This window comes from Grampus griseus (genome assembly GCF_964374135.1).
Source record: "Grampus griseus genome assembly, chromosome: 16".
NCBI classification, from domain to species: domain Eukaryota; kingdom Metazoa; phylum Chordata; class Mammalia; order Artiodactyla; family Delphinidae; genus Grampus; species Grampus griseus.
This window is the reverse complement of record NC_139010.1, coordinates 76,859,244-76,879,039: the sequence shown is the minus strand read 5'-3', so window position 1 is coordinate 76,879,039 and position 19,796 is coordinate 76,859,244. Positions and strand designations below refer to the sequence as shown.

General features: G+C 40.4%; 1 protein-coding gene across 10 annotated transcripts in view; it reads left to right on the top strand.

Moving 5' to 3' along the window:
- Positions 1-4,843: 4,843 nt before the first annotated feature.
- Positions 4,844-19,796, top strand: part of ATE1 (arginyltransferase 1) — a gene marked incomplete at its 5' end in the record, with an annotated part of 154,128 nt that continues 139,175 nt past the window's right edge. For 4 of the 10 annotated variants that reach the window (XM_082673173.1, XM_082673174.1, XM_082673167.1 and 1 more), the window contains 5 exons: positions 4,844-4,928; positions 7,645-7,708; positions 9,744-9,806; positions 13,974-14,077; positions 15,815-16,069. In XM_082673173.1, coding sequence (XP_082529299.1) covers positions 4,844-4,928; positions 7,645-7,708; positions 9,744-9,806; positions 13,974-14,077; positions 15,815-16,069 — 571 coding nt within the window. Of the gene's footprint in view, positions 4,929-5,155; positions 5,411-7,644; positions 7,709-9,743; positions 9,807-13,973; positions 14,078-15,814; positions 16,070-19,796 lie in introns of those variants that run through there. The other 6 variants (XM_082673170.1, XM_082673171.1, XM_082673169.1 and 3 more) reach the window with 2 other exon arrangements.

Genomic DNA, 19,796 nt, shown 5'->3' with positions numbered 1-19,796 from the left:
TATCATAGGTATGAGCATAGAATTGTTCAGAATATTCCTTTATTATTCTTTTAATGTACATGGCAGCAGTAGTGGTGTCCTTTCCTCATTTCTGATACTGGTAATTTGTATTCTTTTTTTCTTAATTAGCTTCACTAGAGGTTCATCACTTTTTTTTATCTTTTCAAAGAACCAGCTTTTGGTTTTATTGATTTTCTAGATTGATTTCCTGTATTCAATTTCATTTATTTTTGCTTTAATTTTTGTAATTTTTTTTTTTGCTTTAATTTTTGTAATTTTTTTCTGCTTATTTTGGGTTTAATTTGCTCTTCTTTTTCTCATTTCCTGAGGTAGAAGCTTAGATTACTGATTTGAGGTCATTATTCTAATATATGCATTCAATGCTGTAAGTTTCTCTCTAAGCACGGCTCATGCTACATCCCACAAATTTTGTTAAGTTGTATTTTTTCATTTAGTTCAAAATATTTCTAAATTTCTCTTGCAACTTCCTTGACCCAAGTGTTATTTAGAAGTGTGCTGTTTAATCTCTGGTATTTTGGACTTCTCCAGCTACCATTCTGTTATTGATTTCTAGTTTAATTCCTTTGTGGTCAGACAGCATAGTTTGTATGCTTTCTATTCTTTTAAATTTGTTAAGGCTTTTCTTTTCTTTTCTTTCTTTCTTTTTTAATGGTCCAGAATGTGGTCTATTTTGGTGAATGTTCTGTGTAAGCTTGAGAAGAATAGGTATTCTGCTGCAGATGAATGAAGTATTCTATAGATGTCAGTTATATCCAGTTGACTGACGGTCTTCAGTTCAATTATGATCCTGCCTGTTGGACCTGTCAATTACTGATAGAGGGGTGCTCAAGTCTCTGTAATAGTGGATTCTTCTATTTCTCCCTGCAGTTCTATCAGTTTTTGCCTCACACATTTTGGAACAGTGTTAGGTGCATACACATTAAGGACTGTTATGTCTTTTTGGGTACTTGACCCCTTTATTATTATGTAATGCTCCCTCTACATCCCTAATTTTCCTTGCTCTAAAGTTTACTTTATCTGAAATTAAAGTAGCTACTCGAGCTTTCTTTTGATTAGTGTTAGCACAATATATCTTTCTCCATCCCTTTAATCTGTGTTTTTATATTTAAAGTGGGTTTTTCTGTAGATAACATATAGTTGGGTCTCATTTTTTAATCCAGTCTGATAGTCCTTTTTAAAAAAAATTAATTTTTGGCTGTGTTGGGTCTTCGTTGCTGCGCGCGGGCTTTCTCTAGTTGCGGTGAGTGGGGGCTACTCTTTCATTGCGGTGCACGGGCTTCCCATTGTGGTGGCTTCTCTTGTTGCAGAGCATGGGCTCTAGGCGCACAGGCCTCAGTAGTTGCGGCTCGTGGGCTCTAGAGCGCAGGCTCAGTAGTTGTGGCGCACGGGCTTAGTTGCTCCGTGGCATGTGGGATCTTCCCGGAGCAGGGCTCAAACCCATGTCCCCTGCATTGGCAGGCGGATTCTTAACCACTGAGCCATCAGGGAAGCCCAGTCTCTGTCTCTTAATTGGTATATTTAGACCATTGATGTTTAAAGTGATCCCTGATATAATTGGAGTGATATCTACCATATTTGTTACTGTCTTCAATTTGTTGCTCTTGCTCTGTTTTTTTGTCTTCCACTCTTAGTCTGCCTTCTATGGTTTTAATTAAGCATTTTATGATTCTATTTTTTTCTCCTCTGTTAGCACAGCAATTATACTTTTTTTGCTTCTTTAAATGGTTGCCCTTGAGTTTGCAGTATACATTTACAACTAATCCAAATTCTTTTTCAAATAACTACTTTACAGGCAGTGTGGGTACTTTATAATATTCCCAGTTTCCTACCTCCCACCCCTTATAACGTTGCTTCACTCATTTCACTTATCCATAAACTTGCACCCTGTACAAGTTGCTGTTATTAAACCATCTGTTATCTGTCAATTAAGATTCTGAAAAATTTGATTTTACCTCCATTTATTCCTCCTCTAATGCTCTTTTTATAAAGTAGGTCTGAGTTTCTGACGTATATTACTTTCTGTCTTTCTGGAGAATTTCTTAACATTTCTTGCAAATCAGGTCTAGTGAGGACAAATTCCCTCCATTTCTGTTTTGTCTGAGAAAGCCTTCTCTTTCACTTTTGAAGGATAATTTTGCTGGATACAGAATTCTAGGCTGGTCTTTTTTTTCTTTCAATACTTGAAATATTTCACTTTCCTTTCTTCTTGTACGGTTTCTAACCAGAAGACTGACGTAACTCTGATCCTTGCTCCTCTATAGCTAAGGGTTTTCCCCCCTCTGGCTTTTTTTTCAAGATTTTTGTTTGTCTTCGATTTTCTGCAGTTTGAATATGATGTGCCTACATGCAGACTTTTTGGCATTTATCCTGCTTGCTGTCTATACTGCCTCAATTTAAGAATTCAAGTAAATTTAAATAAAAGTTGTTTCCCTGTCATACTATTCACATTTTATGTGCTCAGTAGGCACATGTGGCTAGTGGCTACCAAACCAGAGAGCAAAGGTCTAGACAGTGGAGGGAAAGGGTCTAATCTGAGGTCTCTTGGCAGTGAGTGCCCCACAGAGGAAAGCATCTCCTAGGACTCTACCACCACCACCAGTACCTGAGACCCCTGGTGCTCCTATCTACCTCCCTGCCTCTGCTCATAACACAGCTCTTTCCTAGTGTGTCCCTCTTCTCTGTATTTAACTGTCCTCCCCACCACCCCCCAGCTTACTATCTACTCACAACACGTTCTTCAGAAGGAAAGAGAAACACATTTCACTTTAATTCAAGAATCACGGGCCTATCACCATGCAGAGTCCTTCACATCATCAGTGCCTAGGACTGAACCTCACTCTTAAGCTTTGCAAACTCAACTTCACATTCAGTTATATAAACTATGTTAATGGAACCAAACATGCTAGTGTTGCCAGCATTTTGTCAAGAATGAAAATTAAAAACAAAGACAACTATCTATTACTGACAATTTCATAAATAAAAGGATGTTCTAATAGTGCCCTCTTCCAGCTCCCCCCGGCCCCCAAAGATGGAAACTAAATGAAACTTTGCACTATTTTTCTCATTTGGGCCTGGAAGATGAAAACTTTGTGCCTAACCTTCAGCAAAATAAACACATCTAGGAACTATTGCCCTACCCATGTCCAAACCTAGTATTTGTTGATCTCTTTTCTTCTTCTTCAATTAATTTTATTTTTAGCACCTTTTCCCCCGCCTATTTGTCTCTTACTAGTTGTGTGATCTTAGGCAAATTATTGGCTTCTCTGGCCTTTGTTTCCTATGTTGTCCAGGAAAGCACCAGAAATAGTCAAATCTGTTATAATGAACAAAACGGATGAGGTCTGTCTTAAGAACATGGGTACTGAGATCTAGTAAGGGGCCTTTAAATCTAAGGATTGGAGGAGCTGGATAAATCTAAGGTCCTCCAGCATGCTACATAGCTATCCTTAGGTTCTTTCCCATTGTGTGAGGCACAGCTGATGCGTAGTGATATGACAGGTCACTCTGCCACCAAACCTCTTAAATAGGCACATATCCAGCATAGTGGACCTTAGGGTCAAGAATGTTGAAACTGACTTCAAAAGTTTACCTGCTTCTCCAAGTTACATGATTTCACTTTTTTAAACATAAAAAGATAATCAGCTTTATTGTTGATGGGAAAAAAATATAAGGACAGACAGGCTTAAATTATCTGTGCATACAGAATTAAAGAATAAGGAATATTACCTTGTTGGAGGTACTCACTGAAAGAAATCTTTAAGTCTTTAAGAAATCCCCTTTAAAATAGTGGTTGCAAATTGGAGGCTCATGCGCTGAATTCAGCCTATATAAATGTTGTTTGACATGTACAATTAAAAAAATTCTTTTAAAGTAACATTTCAAAACTGTACGAAAAAAAATCTGATTTCTAGATTCTTTTTTTTTTTTTTTTTTTTTTTGCGGTACGCGGGCCTCTCACTGCTGTGGTGGCCTCTCCCGTTGCGGAGCACAGGCTCCGGACGCGCAGGCTCAGCGGCCATGGCTCACGAGCCCAGCCGCTCCGCGGCATGTGGGATCCTCCCAGACCGGGGCACGAACCCGTGTCCCCTGCATCGGCAGGCGGACTCTCAACCACTGCGCCACCAGGGAAGCCCTCTAGCTTCTTTTTAAAAGTTAGGAAAGTCGCGGGGGGTGGGGTGACGGTGGGATGAATTGGGAGATTGGGATGGACATGTATACACAAATATGTATAAAACGGATAATTAATAAGAAACTGCTGTATAAAAAAATAAATTTCAAAAAAAGAAGTCGTAAGATATGGTGGCACTAGGAACAAGGCAGCAACTGGCTCTGACACTTGTTTCCTTTAAAAGAGTGAAGTGTTCAATTCACTTACCCTGCCATCCACAGAATGCATGTGTACTCGAACCTACGGGACATTTAAGTGAGTGCTTGCTGGTTTGGAAGAAGCTAGAATTGGCTAGGACGGCCTGAAATGGTAACTTTGGAACTGAGACCTGCAGGATCTAAAAAGAGGGTGATCACAAGCTCTGTGCCTCAGTCTCCTTATCTGTAAATTAGCGCTATCAACGCGCAGTTGTGGGAAGGACTGGCGATGAAGTAACGCAACGGGTTGGCTCGAACTCGGCACCAGAGCGCACGACTACGATCCACTAATCCTGGGAGGCCCCCGGACCCAATACCGACCGGGCCCCCCGGCGCTGCGACGCACCGCGCCGGGCCTCGCTCTCCACTCCTCCCCGCCGCGGACCCCAGCGCTCCGCAGAGGTCGGCCCCGGGGCGCCGAGAGGCGTGGTCGGCCTGCGTGGACCTGGCGGCAGCCATGGCCTCGGTGGTGGAGTACAAGGGACTCAAGGTCGGCTACTACTGCGGCTACTGCGACTCCGAGGAGGGCAAGGCGTCCTGCGGTGAGTGGTCCGGTCGATGGAGCTGGTGCGGACGCCTTACGTCCAAATCCCCGCACCGCCCGCCGCGTCCGGGCCCTCGCGAGGGAACACCCAGGCCCTGCTCCCCAACTCCCGCTTTCCTTTCCCACTCGTTTCTTCCCAGACCGTTGTTCTTCACGTTTCGTCTCTTGGTCTCATCCTCACCGAAGATGGCGGTCCTTCTCGGAGAAGGAGCGGAAATAGCGGAAGGCTGCTGCCCTAGGTTAAGATGGCGCGGGCGGCGTCAGCGCCGAGGGGCTCGGGCGAGGGCCGGACTGTGGGCGCCCGGGCGGCGCGGTGCATTGTGGGGTGGCGGCGGCTTTGGGCTGGGCCGCGTAGCGTTTGGAGGGTCGGGGCTATGGCTTCCTGGGCCGCGCTTTCGCCCAGCATCGTGGAATATTTCGAAGGCGAGGATTTCTACCGCTGCGGCTATTGCAAGAACGAGTCGGGCAGTCGCTCCAATGGTAAGCGGGCCGGGCTGGCGGGCGGGGAAGGGCGCCGCGGCCTCGGGGCTCGGCGGTGGGCCGGTGTCCTCGGGGGTCGCGGCGCCCCGGGCCGACTGGCTGGAGGGACGCGCCCAGCCCCTGCCCAGCTGCTGTCTCGTGGAGCGAGTGCGGAACGCGGCTCCCCCTGAGTGCAGTGGCTTTCGGAATTAAAAACGGACCTCACCTTTGATTGAGCAGGGAAGCTTCTAGATGCTCATTCTTCGCACAGGTGCTCGGACGTGCGAAATAATTATTGTCTCGCAGTAGCCAAGTGTGGAAATAGGTGTCCATCATCAGTAGGAGACGGTTAAGTACCTGGTGGCACGCCTGCCGGGGAGCGCTGTGGCGTGGTCGGTTACGGGGGCTGACCTGTAAGGGCTGATGCTGCTGTGAGGGTGTCTCCGAGGGTCAGGGCAAAACGCGGGGTGCAGGACAGAGTGTCGGGTGGTGCTATTGGTGTAGAAAACGGTGTGTGTGGAAAACACACGTGCGCGGGCATCCGTGGATAAAATGTCTCTGGAAGAATATAGAAGAAACTAGTGACCGTAGTCGCTGCTGGCGAGGGGCCCTGTTGGTACCGAGGTGCTTGAAAATTTTACCAGGTGTTTGGGTGCCGTGTCATTTCTCCACCCACCTCGATGACGACGACAAAGCCAGCCTACACTATCCTTCCCCCCCATGATTCAGTTTTCTTTTGGAAGATTTCTTGTTTGTAAACAGAACATCATGTTTATTTCCTGCCGTGTCGTGTTTTGGCAAAAGTAGACACTTATTTTAAAGAATAATCTAGCATTGTGGAAAATGGGATGTCCATGAAGATGTAAATTGGGGTGGTTTCCGTATTAAAAAAAATGTATGTCCTACCGTAGGGGAATGATTTGGGCGATTATGGTGTGTTCGTTTACTCGCTAATTAAAAGTGTTTATTAGGTGCATCTTGTGGGTGAGCGGGGGTAGAGTGTAGTATAACGCAGTCATTAGTGACGGTGATGAAGATGAGTTAACGTGAAAAAACAGAGTCTTGGGTTAAACGGAGAACATAAGCAGGATGCAAATAACATATGTGACACGGTTACAGCTCTGGGCGGAGAAAAACCCAAATGGTGACAGTGGTTGCCTTAGGGTATTAGAGATTTTTCCCTTCTCTGTTTCAGAATCTTAGTATTGTGATTATAATATGTATGTAGCAAATACTTTATATTAAACATGTCTAAAATTAATATTAGGTCCTTAATTATTTTTCTAGTAATTTTAGTAAGAGAAAATCGATTAATATAGATGTTCTCTAAGTTCTGTGGAAAAAACCTACTTTCAACCTTTTTACTTAGATAACTGTAAATTTCTGTCATCTCGATTTTAATAATAATCTTTACTACAGGTCACCCCACCTATGGGGTAGGTAGGTTTTACTATTCCTATTTTACAGATGAGGAAATTGAACCTCATGGAGTAACTGGGTGTTAATGGGTCTCCACCAGGCTTCTGGACATTTCTGTTGTACACATGCCTGTGCTTTTCTCATTACGCCCTGCTCTCTCAAGCCTATCTTTATCTTTACATACTGCTGGTGCAGTTTACTGTTTACAAGAATAAAATTCACTTTTCTTTACCATTAATTCAGTGTTTTTTCATAGTCTTCATTGTTTTCATGGTTGCATAATTATTTCATCCTATTGATAACATCACAGTCCCTGTAATCAAGTTTCTGTTCCTAGGCATTTGGATTACTTTCAGTTTTTATACTTAAAAGGAACGTTGCTGTACATTTACTTTTGTTCAGTGTGTAAGACTATGGTGTAAACAAATAAAAATCAGGAGAATTTATATGCACAAGAAAACATTTGCTTTCTAATTCTTCTAAAGAGACCAGGGTATTAAATTATTGGGGATATTATTATGACTTAAAGGTGTGATGTAATTTGATTGCAGTGAGGACCTAAATTTATGATGTCATAGAGACTGTTGACTAATCCTGAATTGCATGTGATCGCTTTGTGTGCTTGATTTTTAAACTTAAGATAAATACATCATGTATTTCATTTGTGTTGTGTATTGTGTCAAGCTAACAAGTATGAAGTATGTGCAGACTTTCATTTCTCCAATATGAGCTGGATTTTTTTTTTTTGCTTCAGTTTTCATATTTTAAAGATAATGCTTTGGATTTAAAAAAGTAAAATTCCACCTGCTGTAATTAACATGGCACTTATTTTTCAGGCATGTGGGCACATTCCATGACTGTACAGGATTATCAGGATCTCATAGACCGAGGATGGCGAAGGTAAAGGTCCTTAATACAAAGATACTTCTTTAAAAAAAAAAAAAAATTGTTTATTTATTTATTCATTCGTTCGTTCATTCATTCATGGCTGTGTTGGGTCTTCATTGCTGCACGCAGGCTTTCTCTAGTTGGGGTGAGCGGGGTCTAGTCTTCGTTGCAGTGCGCGGACTTCTCCTTGCCGTGGCTTCTCTTGTCGCGGAGCATGGGCTCTAGGTGCGCGGGCTTCAGTAGTTGTGGCGCACGGGCTTAGTTGCTCCGCGGCATGTGGGATCTTCCCAGACCGGGGCTCGAACCCGTGTCCCCTTCCTTGGCAGGTGGATTCTTAACCACTGTGCCACCAGGGAAGTCCCCTCTATGGTATTTTGTTATAGTAGCTCAAGCAGAATAAGATACTCCCCCCTTCCCCTCGTCCCACAAGATTATCTAAACCAAATTGCAGATATCATGTCATTATACCTGTATTAAGTATGTGTTTCTAAGAAGGATTTTCTTTCTTACCATCTCCACAATATCATTACCATACTTTCCAAATTTAATAATAATTATTTGACGTCACCAGTTACCTAGTTTTGATTAGATTTTCTGCTCGTCTCAAAAAATTCTTTTTTATAGTTGGTTTATTTGAATCAGGATTCCCTTAAGTCCACACGTTGCCTTTGATAGCTGAGGTTTTTGGGCAGCTGTTTTTATGTAGATGATTCTAGAATAGCTATTAGGTAAGGTTCCTTACGTAAGTATGAGCAGTGTTAGGTGCCCTGTGCCAATACTCCCCAGAAGTCATGGGATTGAGCACAGTAAATGAAACTTCACAGCTTTCCTTAAACGTAATAATGGGGCCCAAAATGAAGACAGATATAGGCCAGATGTTGAAAGACTTCGTGTGCCATGGTAAGGAGATTTTGTGGTTTTTTTTTAACGGTACAGGGGAGCTATTGAAGGCTTTTATGTCAGAGAGAAAAGGGGTGGAATTTGTGATTTGGAAGTGATCATTCAGATAGCAGAGAGGTGTCTGAGCGGGTGATTCTGAAGGCAGGACCATTAGTTCCAGAGATTATTGCGGTGTCCGTGTGTGAGGTGGTGAGGACCGCTGTCATGGTCAGTAGCAGTGACTGTGTATCAGGAGATGGATCGGATGGATCATAAGACACATTTTTGAGGCATTTTGGAAGTAGATCGCTTGCTGGCAGGATATGGAGGTGCATTAGAGGGAAGAGTCTAGGAGGACTCGCAGGTTTTCGGCTCGGGAACTGAATTCCTGTGTGTTTGCTAGGGCTGCCTTGACAAAATACCACAGATTGGGCAGCTTGAGCAAGAGAAATTTATTTCCTCACAGTTCTGGAGGTCGGAAGTCCGAAATCCAGCTCTCTGCAGCTTTGGTTTTTCCTGAGGCCTCTCTCCTTGGTTTGCACCTGGCTGCCTTCTTGTGTCCTCACAGGGTCCTTTCTCTTTGTGTGTGCATCCCTAGTGTTTTGTTTATTGTTCCTTTTTGTGTACAATTTCCTTTTCTGATAAGGATACCAGTCAGATTGGATTAGGGCACATTTAAATCTGGACAAAATTCAGCTCGTAAATGTATGACTCTGCATTAACTGAGATCCAGAAGGCATGGAAAGGATTAGATTGGTTTGGGGGTTCCTCGTGCTGGTGTCCATGGAACCCCCAAGTGTGGATGTCATAGGCAACAGCACACATCAGTCCCACAGCATCCTGGACAGTTTTCTCTGACTGCCCTTTTGCTATTGAGGGTGGGTGGTAGATCGAGGCATGGAAGGGACTGCAGATGCAGGTGAGAGGGTAATTGAGGTGATTAACCGTGGAATACATATGTAAACGTTCAGAAAAGAAAAACCTGGACTCTGGTCCTTGGTATACCCACGTTGCAAGATCATTTAGCTTATGAAAAGTAACTAAACCTAAATGTTTTTACACTGTTGATTAGCTTTTTACCCTAATTAATTTTGTACTCCTGTACTAATCGGCTTTGCTACATAAGAGAAATGTGTACAAACTTAACAAAACTATTTTATAATTTTAGAAGTGGGAAATATGTGTACAAACCTGTCATGAATCAAACATGTTGTCCTCAGTACACAATAAGGTAAGAATTTTGATTAATATATTCTATTAATATGAAGATTGTGTATAATTTTTTAGTAGACTTGCTTTTTGAAGTGTCTGTTTCTGTCTAGGTAAACATTCTTCATAAAGAAAAGCAAACAGATTTTTTTCTACATACTCATACTATATTCATGTGCCTATCAATAGCTTTTAATAATACTGTTTGGTTTAGATATAAATATGGTATAAAAAATACACTATTTAGCAATCTAGTCAATAATATGTGAAATATTGGGAGAATATTGGCAAATACTTAAATTAATTTTAGATATCAAATTTTTATCAGTTTAGCTTATGGCTTTGCAGTTCTCTGGTGTGTTGACAACAGTTGTTTCATTCAGGCAATGCCACAGGATCCTATATAAGGGGGAGGAGGGCTGATACTTATCTGCGTCTATTCAGAGTCTAGTTTTCTTCACTGGAAAACTCGAACCAAAAGTCTGTTTTCCTACAGAGTGTTTGCTTGATTTTTCTTAATATTTTGTGTTTCCCCTGTGCCCCCCTTACTCTGCCCTAACATGGGAGGATTTTTCCCTTCTCTTTTTATGAAGGTCCTCCTCTTCCCCTCCCTCTTCCCCTTCTTCTGGTAGAAAATAGGGAAGGTACGTTAACATTGTGAGGCATATGTCTGCAGTTTCAATGTGTATGTATACTCTAGATAAAAACACAAACACAGTTGTGTCCATCATGCTTGGCATGTCCCCACAGCTGTCTCCCTTAATTACTCTTTTTTTTTTTTTCCCTTAATTACTCTTAACTTGTTTTGGGGTTGTAGACTGTTTTGAGAATTTGATGGTTGCAGATCCTCTCTGCAGCAAGACAAAACAAGACAGGGAGCTGTATAGACAAAAATAATGTAACATCTAACATATTAGTTTTAGGGTGATCACTGACTTTGAATAATTCACTGCTTCCTGGTTAAGAATCCTTTCTCTTACATAATTGGTCAAAGGACTGATACAATAAGGAGAAAAGATGGATGTCTGGTTTGCTGACAGCATCTCATTTAGTATAAAACGACAGAGTAGCTTTTTCAGCTTAGTGTTTATGAAGTGGTAACATCTTCAAAGACAGAAGTCATTTTCCTTCTGGTAACAATTTATTACTGGATTATGGCTGGGATTTTGTTGAAATAAGTCTGAAATTGATTGGCCTGAACCCTGAGAATCTCTATTCAGAAAAGGCCAATTTCAGTGGGTTAAAGAAAAAGATAAAAGCATTTATAATTTACTGGGTGCCTGTCTCATACAGAGCACCATTCCAGGTATGTTGCCTTTATGAAAAGGGATTCAGTTAACATTGCAAGAGAAAGTAATTATAAAATGTGACTTATTTAATAATTTTACATGGAATCAAACATTTTCTGAATTGTTATGCTTTTTTTTTAAACAATATACACAAGAGTAGAAGCTTTATTTTATTTTATTTTTTTTTACATATTTATTTATTTATTTGGCTGTGCTGGGTCTTAGTTGCTGAGTACTGGCGGGATCTTTAGTTGCGGCATATGGGATCTAGTTTCCTGACCAGAGATCGAACCCAGGCTCCCTGCATTGGGAGCACAGAGTCTTAACCGCTGGACCACCAGGGAAGTCCCTGATCGTTATTCTTTATACAACTTTATTTTATATGTTGATCTCTTGGAGTCATTTTGCATATTCTTTTGGTTATTTTACTTTGTTTACTGCAGTAGTTACAGTGAGGCCTTATGTAAGGGCAAGGTGGTCTAGCCTACAACTTAGCTTCTTGTTAGGCAGCTGCTAGGACCTGTCCAGTATGTGAGTAAAAATGAGGATGAACTTCCCTGTCTATGGATTTTTTTTTAAAATTTTTATCAATGTTGTATATGCTAACAATTTAAAGAATCAAACAGTTCTGTAAAGCTTATTCTGCAAAAAGCAGTCCTCTGAAACCCTCCCGCCTGTCTCATGTTCTGTTTTCCCAGTTCAGTCACTTTCAGATCATTTAACTGATTCTTCTGGGTTTTCATCTCTATCTTTAAGTGACATGCTTATATAATATAATACTTGATTTTTAAAAAATTGGTTTTCTTCATTATCTCTGGGCTTCTCTCTTTGAAAGATAAGGATTTAACTTTATTTCAGCCCTCTTCCCCTGTCACATTCAAGCTCCTGTTTGTCCTCGTCCCAAACTTTAGAAATATTATCGTTTTGGATAGATGTAGTCACCTCATTGTGGCTGTGTAAGTAAGCTTCGCAGCCCAGCCGTGTAGTAGTCCATGATTACTTTCTTTCTCTTTCCCTGCACAAGTTTTTACTTTCCTGGTGTTGATTATTGTCATTTTTGTTTGCGTAGTTTTCTAGGTTCCTATTACCAGTTTATCTAAAAATGCTCCCTGAGAGGTGTAAATTTCCTCTTGGTATGTTTAGATGCTTCAGGTACGCTATCATTTTTATCTTCTTGATGAAAACCTCTTGTGGAATCTTCTGACCTGCTGTGATCTGGACAGGTTGCCTCTGTGCCTGATGCATCACTGTCTTCCTAGGATCCCTTTTTTACTGTCATCTTGAGGATTCTCTTTGGGTCTTGATTTGGATCTTATCTCTTCTACCCTCTTTCTTGTATGTATTATTCCTTCATTTTAGTGAAGCACGTCTTCTAATAGCTTCTTGAGAAAAAGTGCGTAAGAGGTAAGTTTTTTGAGACTTTGTCTGAAAATGTTTTCATTGACTACTCAAACCTAACTTATAGTTTAGCTAGGAACAGAAGTATAGATTGAAAATAATTTTCCTTTAGAATTTTGAAAGCTTTGCTCCATTGTTGTCTTACTGCGGTTGAGCAGTCCAGTGACATTCTGACTCTTGTTCCTTTGTCCAAAACATGTTCTTTCTCTTGGGAAGTTTTTTTGTCTTCAAAGTTCTGATGTTTCATAGTATGTTTGGCTGTGAGTCTGTTTTCATTCATTGCATATGGACTTGAGGGACCCTTCTTATCTAGGGGCTCCTCCCATCATGTCCTCCAGTTCAGGGAAATTTTCTTGTATTTTATTGATCCTCTCCTTTCCATTAACTTCTTTCTCTTCTCTAATGTCTTTATTCAGACATTGGAACTTTTAGACTGGTACTCTAATTTTTTTTTCTCTTCGGTTTGCCGTGTCTTTTGGGAGATTTCCTCACCTTTATTTTCCAAGTCTTCTGTCTTCTATTTAACTTTTAATTTCTTCTTATTATATCTTATTATTATATTTTTACTTCTAAGAGGGATTTTTGTTCTTGGACTCTTAAATTTTTTGAGATTCCCTTCTTCCTGTATACTGTATGTCTCTATCCTCCAAGTTACTTTCTCCAGGTTTTTGGCACCTATCTTTGTTTTAGAGGCCCTCCTCAAGTGTCTGGTGATTCCAACCTTCCAGTGTTCCACTGGAAATTTTATGTACCCTGGTGGGTCTCGTTTACTGTGGGCTTTAAGTAGGGTGATCTGGCTAGCCTGTTCTTTGGGAGAATCTCTGAGGTCAGTATTTTTAGTTCTGATCACATTCTGGAAAGGAAGTATCATCTACTGATGTTCTGGGGCTGGGTTGGAGAAGTGGGTCTTGGAGGTCTCAACGTTCAGCATGTATACTTCCTTTTACGCTTACTGTTTGCAGTACACTTCCATTCCTTTCAGCTGTGCCTGTATCCCTCAAGTAAGAGGCCTTATTTTTCCCTTTTCTGAAAAGTTTGCAGTTTTCTGCTGGGTTGTGTAGAGAGTCATATGTGCAGAGTGGGGGAGAGTATCAGATATATAAATCGCTTCCAAAACAGACTTTCAAGGGGTCTTCCTATTTTCACTCTCATCTCCCAGGGTGTCAGGTATGGCCAATCCCTGAGACTTTTAGGGGTAATGTAGAGAAAATTGGATATTTTTTTGGCTTTTCCCACTTTTGGCTTAGGATTCAACTTTTCTTTGGTCTGCTAAGTCAGTTATCACTTGTACATCTCCTTTCTAGCTTCCAACATTTCTCCCATTATTTTTTTTTCCTAGTGGTTTATGTCTTTTTCTTTTTTTTTTATAATCCTTTAACTGTACTTTTGTGAGATTTGGGGTGGGATTAGAGGCTACATTAAACCCTGTCCTATTATTCAGCACTGATTTTATTTCTTCACAGTTTGAGTTCACTTTTTAAATATTTATTTTGCTTTCCTAGGTGCCGACCTTTACAGTTTCAGCCATCAAAATCTCACAAGAAGGTTTTGAAAAAAATGTTGAAATTTCTGGCTAAAGGGGAAATTTCAAAAGGAAATTGTGAGGGTAAGATGAGATGGGGGTCTAAAAACTGTTTACCTCAAATAGATGTTTCTTTCCAAGGTTCTCACACTCAGTCATTTCTTAGATAGGGGAAGGAGGTCCAATACAGTCAGGTACTACTGTTACTCTGATGATGATGACTGCTCTTAGCACTGCTGTTACTGTTACCGCTGGCCCCCAAATCAAGGATATGGGGAATATATGCCAGGGAAAGTCTAGCTTGGGAAGAAGAAAGGACCATTTTAAAGATGTGATTTCCTGGAGTTTATTGAAATTCTAGTTTTCACAATTCTTTGAGAATTCTTAATTTTATTTGATCCTAATAATACCCTTATGAAATAAGTAGAAAGTGATACTGTCTCTGGAGAAATAGATGCTTATCTGCAACTCACACAAGATTGCGTAATCACAATGCTGAGTGAAGCTCAGAGTTTCCATGTTTGAGTAAGGTTTTTAGTAAATTATATTGCCTGAAGTTGTCTCTTATTTTCAGATGAATTCTGAATTGTGAGTGGATTTCCTAAAAGATCATTAGTAACATTTAATTAACTTGGGTTACAGATACTTTGCTTTTTCAGTGTTTTTGCTGCCTTTTTTTTTTTTTAATGTTTTCCTATAGGCACTACCTAATACATGACCATAAGAATTGGGAATGCCACCCATTCTTAGAGCTCTTTCTCACTTCTGCCATAGGAAATGCCTAACTCTGGGAGCCTCCCACCCCTGTCTTAGCTTGTTACTTCATTCCCCAAGTATGTTTTGAATGCCTGCGATGTTCTAGTCCCTCTTTTAAGCACTGGAGATACAGTGGCCAGCAAAGCAGGTTTGTTCTTTGCCCTCGTGCACTGTGCTTAACAGAGAACTCAGGACAGCTTGGAGCAGACTTGGCAGCAGAGAGGCCAGAAGGCTCCGGGTCATACTGGAAACATCAGAATTGTGGTGTAACTCTGTTTAGTGTTGTCAGTATATAACCTTAAAGGTTAAACAGATTTTCGTGGTTAGTCATTATGCAGTTTTTTTCAGCAGCCAGGAATCATGTTCTGAGTTTCAAAAATTAATACTTAGATAAGTTTTGAGGATGCTTTCCATTAGTACATTGAGGATTGCCTGTTTTTTTATGTAGCTTTTACATTTGGTTTTTTATTTGACTTGTTGTAGGCTTCTGAATTATTTATGTCTGCACTCAATTCATAGGAGTGATGTACTCATTAGGGTAAGAGACTAAACAGCTGTAACAAAGAGACACCAAAATGCGGTGACTACAAAATGATAGAAGTCTGTTTCTTTCCTCACATAACAGTCCAGCGTGGGTGTTCCAGGTCGGCCTGCAGCCCTGCTCCCCCCTCCCCATCCCCCACCCCTGCCATTCTGGGATTCTCTTCAACATGTGATTTTCAAGGTTGCTCTGGTTTTTACTAATCGAGCCAGTGGGGAGGGGAAAGGGTGGAATTTCAGGGTTACAAATTTCCTTTAAAACAAGTGAGGCAAAATTGAACATGTCAGTTTGGTTCTGTTCCATTGGCGAGAGCTTGATTACACCTTGTGAAGGGACTGACACGCTCCCTTGCCAGGGTGCCACAGTCTTAACCGCAGCCCTGACCTTGGAAGATGGGAGAATGGATCTGGTGGACACGCAGTCGTCTCTGCCACATTGGATAAAAGGGGGCTTTTTTTTCCTGTGTGTATTTTAATTGTGTCAAATGGCCTGGCTGATGGACTTTGATCTGTTTTGATTTATAGATGAGCCCATGGAGCCCACCATGGAGGATGCCGTTGCCAGTGACTTTGCATTAATAAATAAATTGGATATACAGTGTGACCTTAAAATGCTCGGTGATGACCTCAAAGAGAGCGTAAAGAGTGAAGAGAAGAAGAAAGGAAAGAGCTCAGAGAGGGAAGAATCTAATGAGTTAATCCAGTCACAAGATATGGAAGAGAAGTTGGACTCTGGTGAACCATCACATTCAGTAAAAGTGCATACAGCTCCTCAGCCAGGTATTGAAAGTTTGTTATCAGGCCATATTAAAGTCATATTAAATAATTTTCTTTGTGCTTGAGACATTGTAATCCCTGGGTGCTCTCATGAGCTAAAAAAGTGAATTACTCATGAAATCTGTGAAATAGATCCCTGTTTTGTATACCTTATTATTACCTGGACTTAGGTGAACGAATTGTTTAAAAAACCTGAAATAATAGCCTTATTATCCCCTAACACAGACATTCTAAAAGAGTTCCATTTATTTTTACTACCTTAAGGGCTTAGAGGTTTGAGAATAAAATTTTTGTCAGTGAGAGGGTATGGTGCTAAACATTTTTACTTTTAGTGTTAAATGAGACAAAGTAAGTTTTAGATATTATGTCTGACATATAGACATTGTGAAATTCTTCACTTTATCATTAGATTTCTTTATGCAATCAAAATTAATTTTAGTTTGAAAACTTCCAGATTAAAAAGAAAAATTTCCAGGGAGTTCCTTGGTGGGCCTAGTGGTTAGGATTCCAGGCTTTCATGGCCTTGGCCCAGGTTCAGTCCCTGGTTGGGGAACTGAGATTCTGCAAGCTGCTCAGCCAAAAAAGAAAAAAAAAAATTTCCACATGTTGCTATTTAATCTCACCTTTAATAAAGTGAGACTTCTTTCTGTATTATCACTTATAAAAGAATTTATCCAGCGTTAAATGGATTTATTATATATATGTGTGCACATATGTATGACTCTTTCAAAATTATTTCATTAAATGTAAATTTGCATAGTTATTCTTCAGTTCTTGAGTTTGTTCTTATATTATATTTATACAAAATCCAAGGGAGAGACTTTTTAATATTATTTTAGGTTTTTGTTTAAAAGTTACATGTGTTAAAGCACAGACAACTTTGCGTTTTTACTGAATAGTTTTTTTTCTTTTTTTGGTGGTACGCGGGCCTCTCACTGTTGTGGCCTCTCCTGTTGCAGAGCACAGGCTCCAGACACACAGGCTCAGCGGCCATGGCACACGGGCCCAGCCGCTCCGCGGCATGTGGGATCTTCCCAGACCGGGGCATGAACCCATGTCCCCTGCATCGGCAGGCGGACTCTCAACCACTGCGCCACCAGGGAAGCCTGCCCTTTTTTTTTAATCTAAAAATCTCATGGCATTTAAATTGTTTGTCCGAGATTTCATCCTAATTGATAAGAATAGTCCAATAAAATATTTTGAATGGTTTAGATCGTTTCTTTCAGCTCTTACTCTCTTGGGCATTAGGGTCGGTCAGTTTGTTTACCATTTTTAGTTGTTATTATAGAAATTACTTATAGTTTATAAAATTTGAAAAACCTTCATTTTGGAGAATTTCAGAGACAAATGTAGACTGAATATTGTAATGAATTTCCAGGTACCCTTCCCTCATTTGAAACAATTATTGACTCATGATGTCCACTCTTTTTTTTTCTTCTAGTTTTATTGAGTTACAATTGACATACGGCACTGTATAAGTTTAAGGTGTACAGCATAATGATCTGACTTACATCGTGAAGTGATTCTCACAATAAGTTTAGTGAATATCCATCGTCTCAGATGGGTACAAAATTAAAGAAATAGAAAAAAAATTTTTTTGTTGTGAAGAGAACTCAGGATTTACTCTCTGAACAGCTTTCATCTATAACATACGGCCGTGTTCATTATATTTATCATGTTGTACATTACATCTCAAGTAGTGATATTATCTTACAGCTGGAAATTTATACCTGTTGACTTGCCTTCATCCAGTCTCCCCCTTGACCACAAATCTGATCTCTTTTTCTATGAGCTTGTTTGTTTGTTTGTTTTTGAAATGATTGGCCATTCTTACTCTTCCAGTACTGTATTGAAGCAAATTCCAGACATTATATCATGCTGTATTTCAGAATGCATCTCTAAAAACTAAGTACTTTAAAAAACATTCACAGTACCGTTATTGCACCTAAGTAAAATTCCTTATTTAAATTTCTAATTTTTTTTTCAGTCTTCCTTTTTTTTAACTTTTATTTTTGGCTGCGTTGGGTCTTTATTGCTGTGCGGGCTTTCTCTAGTTGCGGAGAGCGGGGCTACTCTTCGTTGCGGTGCGCGGGCATCTCTTTGCAGTGGTTTCTCTTGTTGCGGAGCATGGGCTCTAGGCGCGCAGGCTTCAGTAGTTGTGACTTGCGGGCTCTAGAGCGCAGGCTCAGTAGTTGTGGCGCATCGGCTTAGTTGCTCCGCGGCATGTGGGATCTTCCCGGACCAGGGATCGAACCCGTGTCCCTTGCATTGGCAGGCGGATTCTTAACCACTGCGCCACCAGGGAAGTCCCAGGTGTACTGATTTTATACTGATGATCTGTTTTCTTTCTGCTGAAGGAATTTATTGATTTGGGGAAATCTATCCCCTAAATAAACTGAAATCCTAATTTGCTGCCCATTGCAGTTTGCAGTGTGACAGTACATAAATATAGTGTGAAACAATCACGGTAAGGATTGCTTAGTCCAGTGAATTAATTAGTGTAAAGATGACATAGGTGGTCTTTCATTAAAATACTGAAAAGTTGTTTCTCAGTTCACTCTAGATAGTTTTATAATTTGTTCATAATTTTAAAACTTTGGTAGGAATGTAATTTTGAGTAGCTGTTAGGAAATGCAGGTATTTTTCCTTATTACTATTTACGGGATGTTGATAGGTGAAATGAAACATTGTTTTAGGTATTGCTGATACACATAATAGCTAATAAAAATAGATGACCCTTTTTTTTAATTGGAGTGTAATTGCTTTACAATGTTGTGTTTTTGCTGTGCGATGAAGTGAATCAGCTATATGTATACCTACACCCCCTTCCCTCTTGGACCTCCCTCCCACTCCACCCCCCATCCCACCCATCTAGGTCGTCACAGAGCACCGAGCTGAGCTTCCTGTGCTTTATAGCACGTTCCTGCTATCTATTTTACGCATGGTAGTGTATATATGTTAATCCTAATCTCCCAATTTGTCCCACCCTCCTCTTCCCCCTGCTGTGTCCACATGTCTGTTCTCTACGTCTGTGTCTCTATTCTTGCCCTGCAAATAGGTTCATCTGTACCAAAAAATAGATGACCCTTAATTGAACAGTGGATATAGTTTTATGAGCTGCACATGCATTAACACATTTAATCTTTAGGAACTCCACCGTTAGGACTGGTTATTATCTTTCTTGTACAGACGAAGAAACTTGCCCAAGGTCATCTAGCCAGGTGTGACAGAGCTCACCTCAGGTAGCCCATGTCAGCGTGTGTGCTCTTGACCAACAGGCTGTTGTGCCTCTCAGGACAAATTTGAGAAAAGACGCATTCCCTGGCCAAAGAAAATTAATTCTCTAAGGCAACAGAGTGATGGCTAATTATGGAATTAGTTTTTTGTTATTGGTTTATTAGACTCGTTCAGAGTTTTTTTTTAATAGGTAAATTTTGTTTTTAGTTGGAAAACATGTAGTGAAGTTGTATTATATGGTCTCACTATCACTGTTTTCTCATCAAATTAGTTTCTTTTGACCAGGTCTTGGTCTCTGACAAGTCCCTTAACACTCTATGTCTTAATTTTCTTCTCTGTAAATTTGTGATTTGTGAATACTGTTTCAGGATCCTAAATTTTTAAAAAAGCGTTTTTCTTTATTAGTGGCTTTTAAAAAAATTACAAAGTTATGTTTAGTGTTAGAAAAATTGGAGAAAAGAGAACACTACAAAAAAAAAGGAGCAGGAAAGTC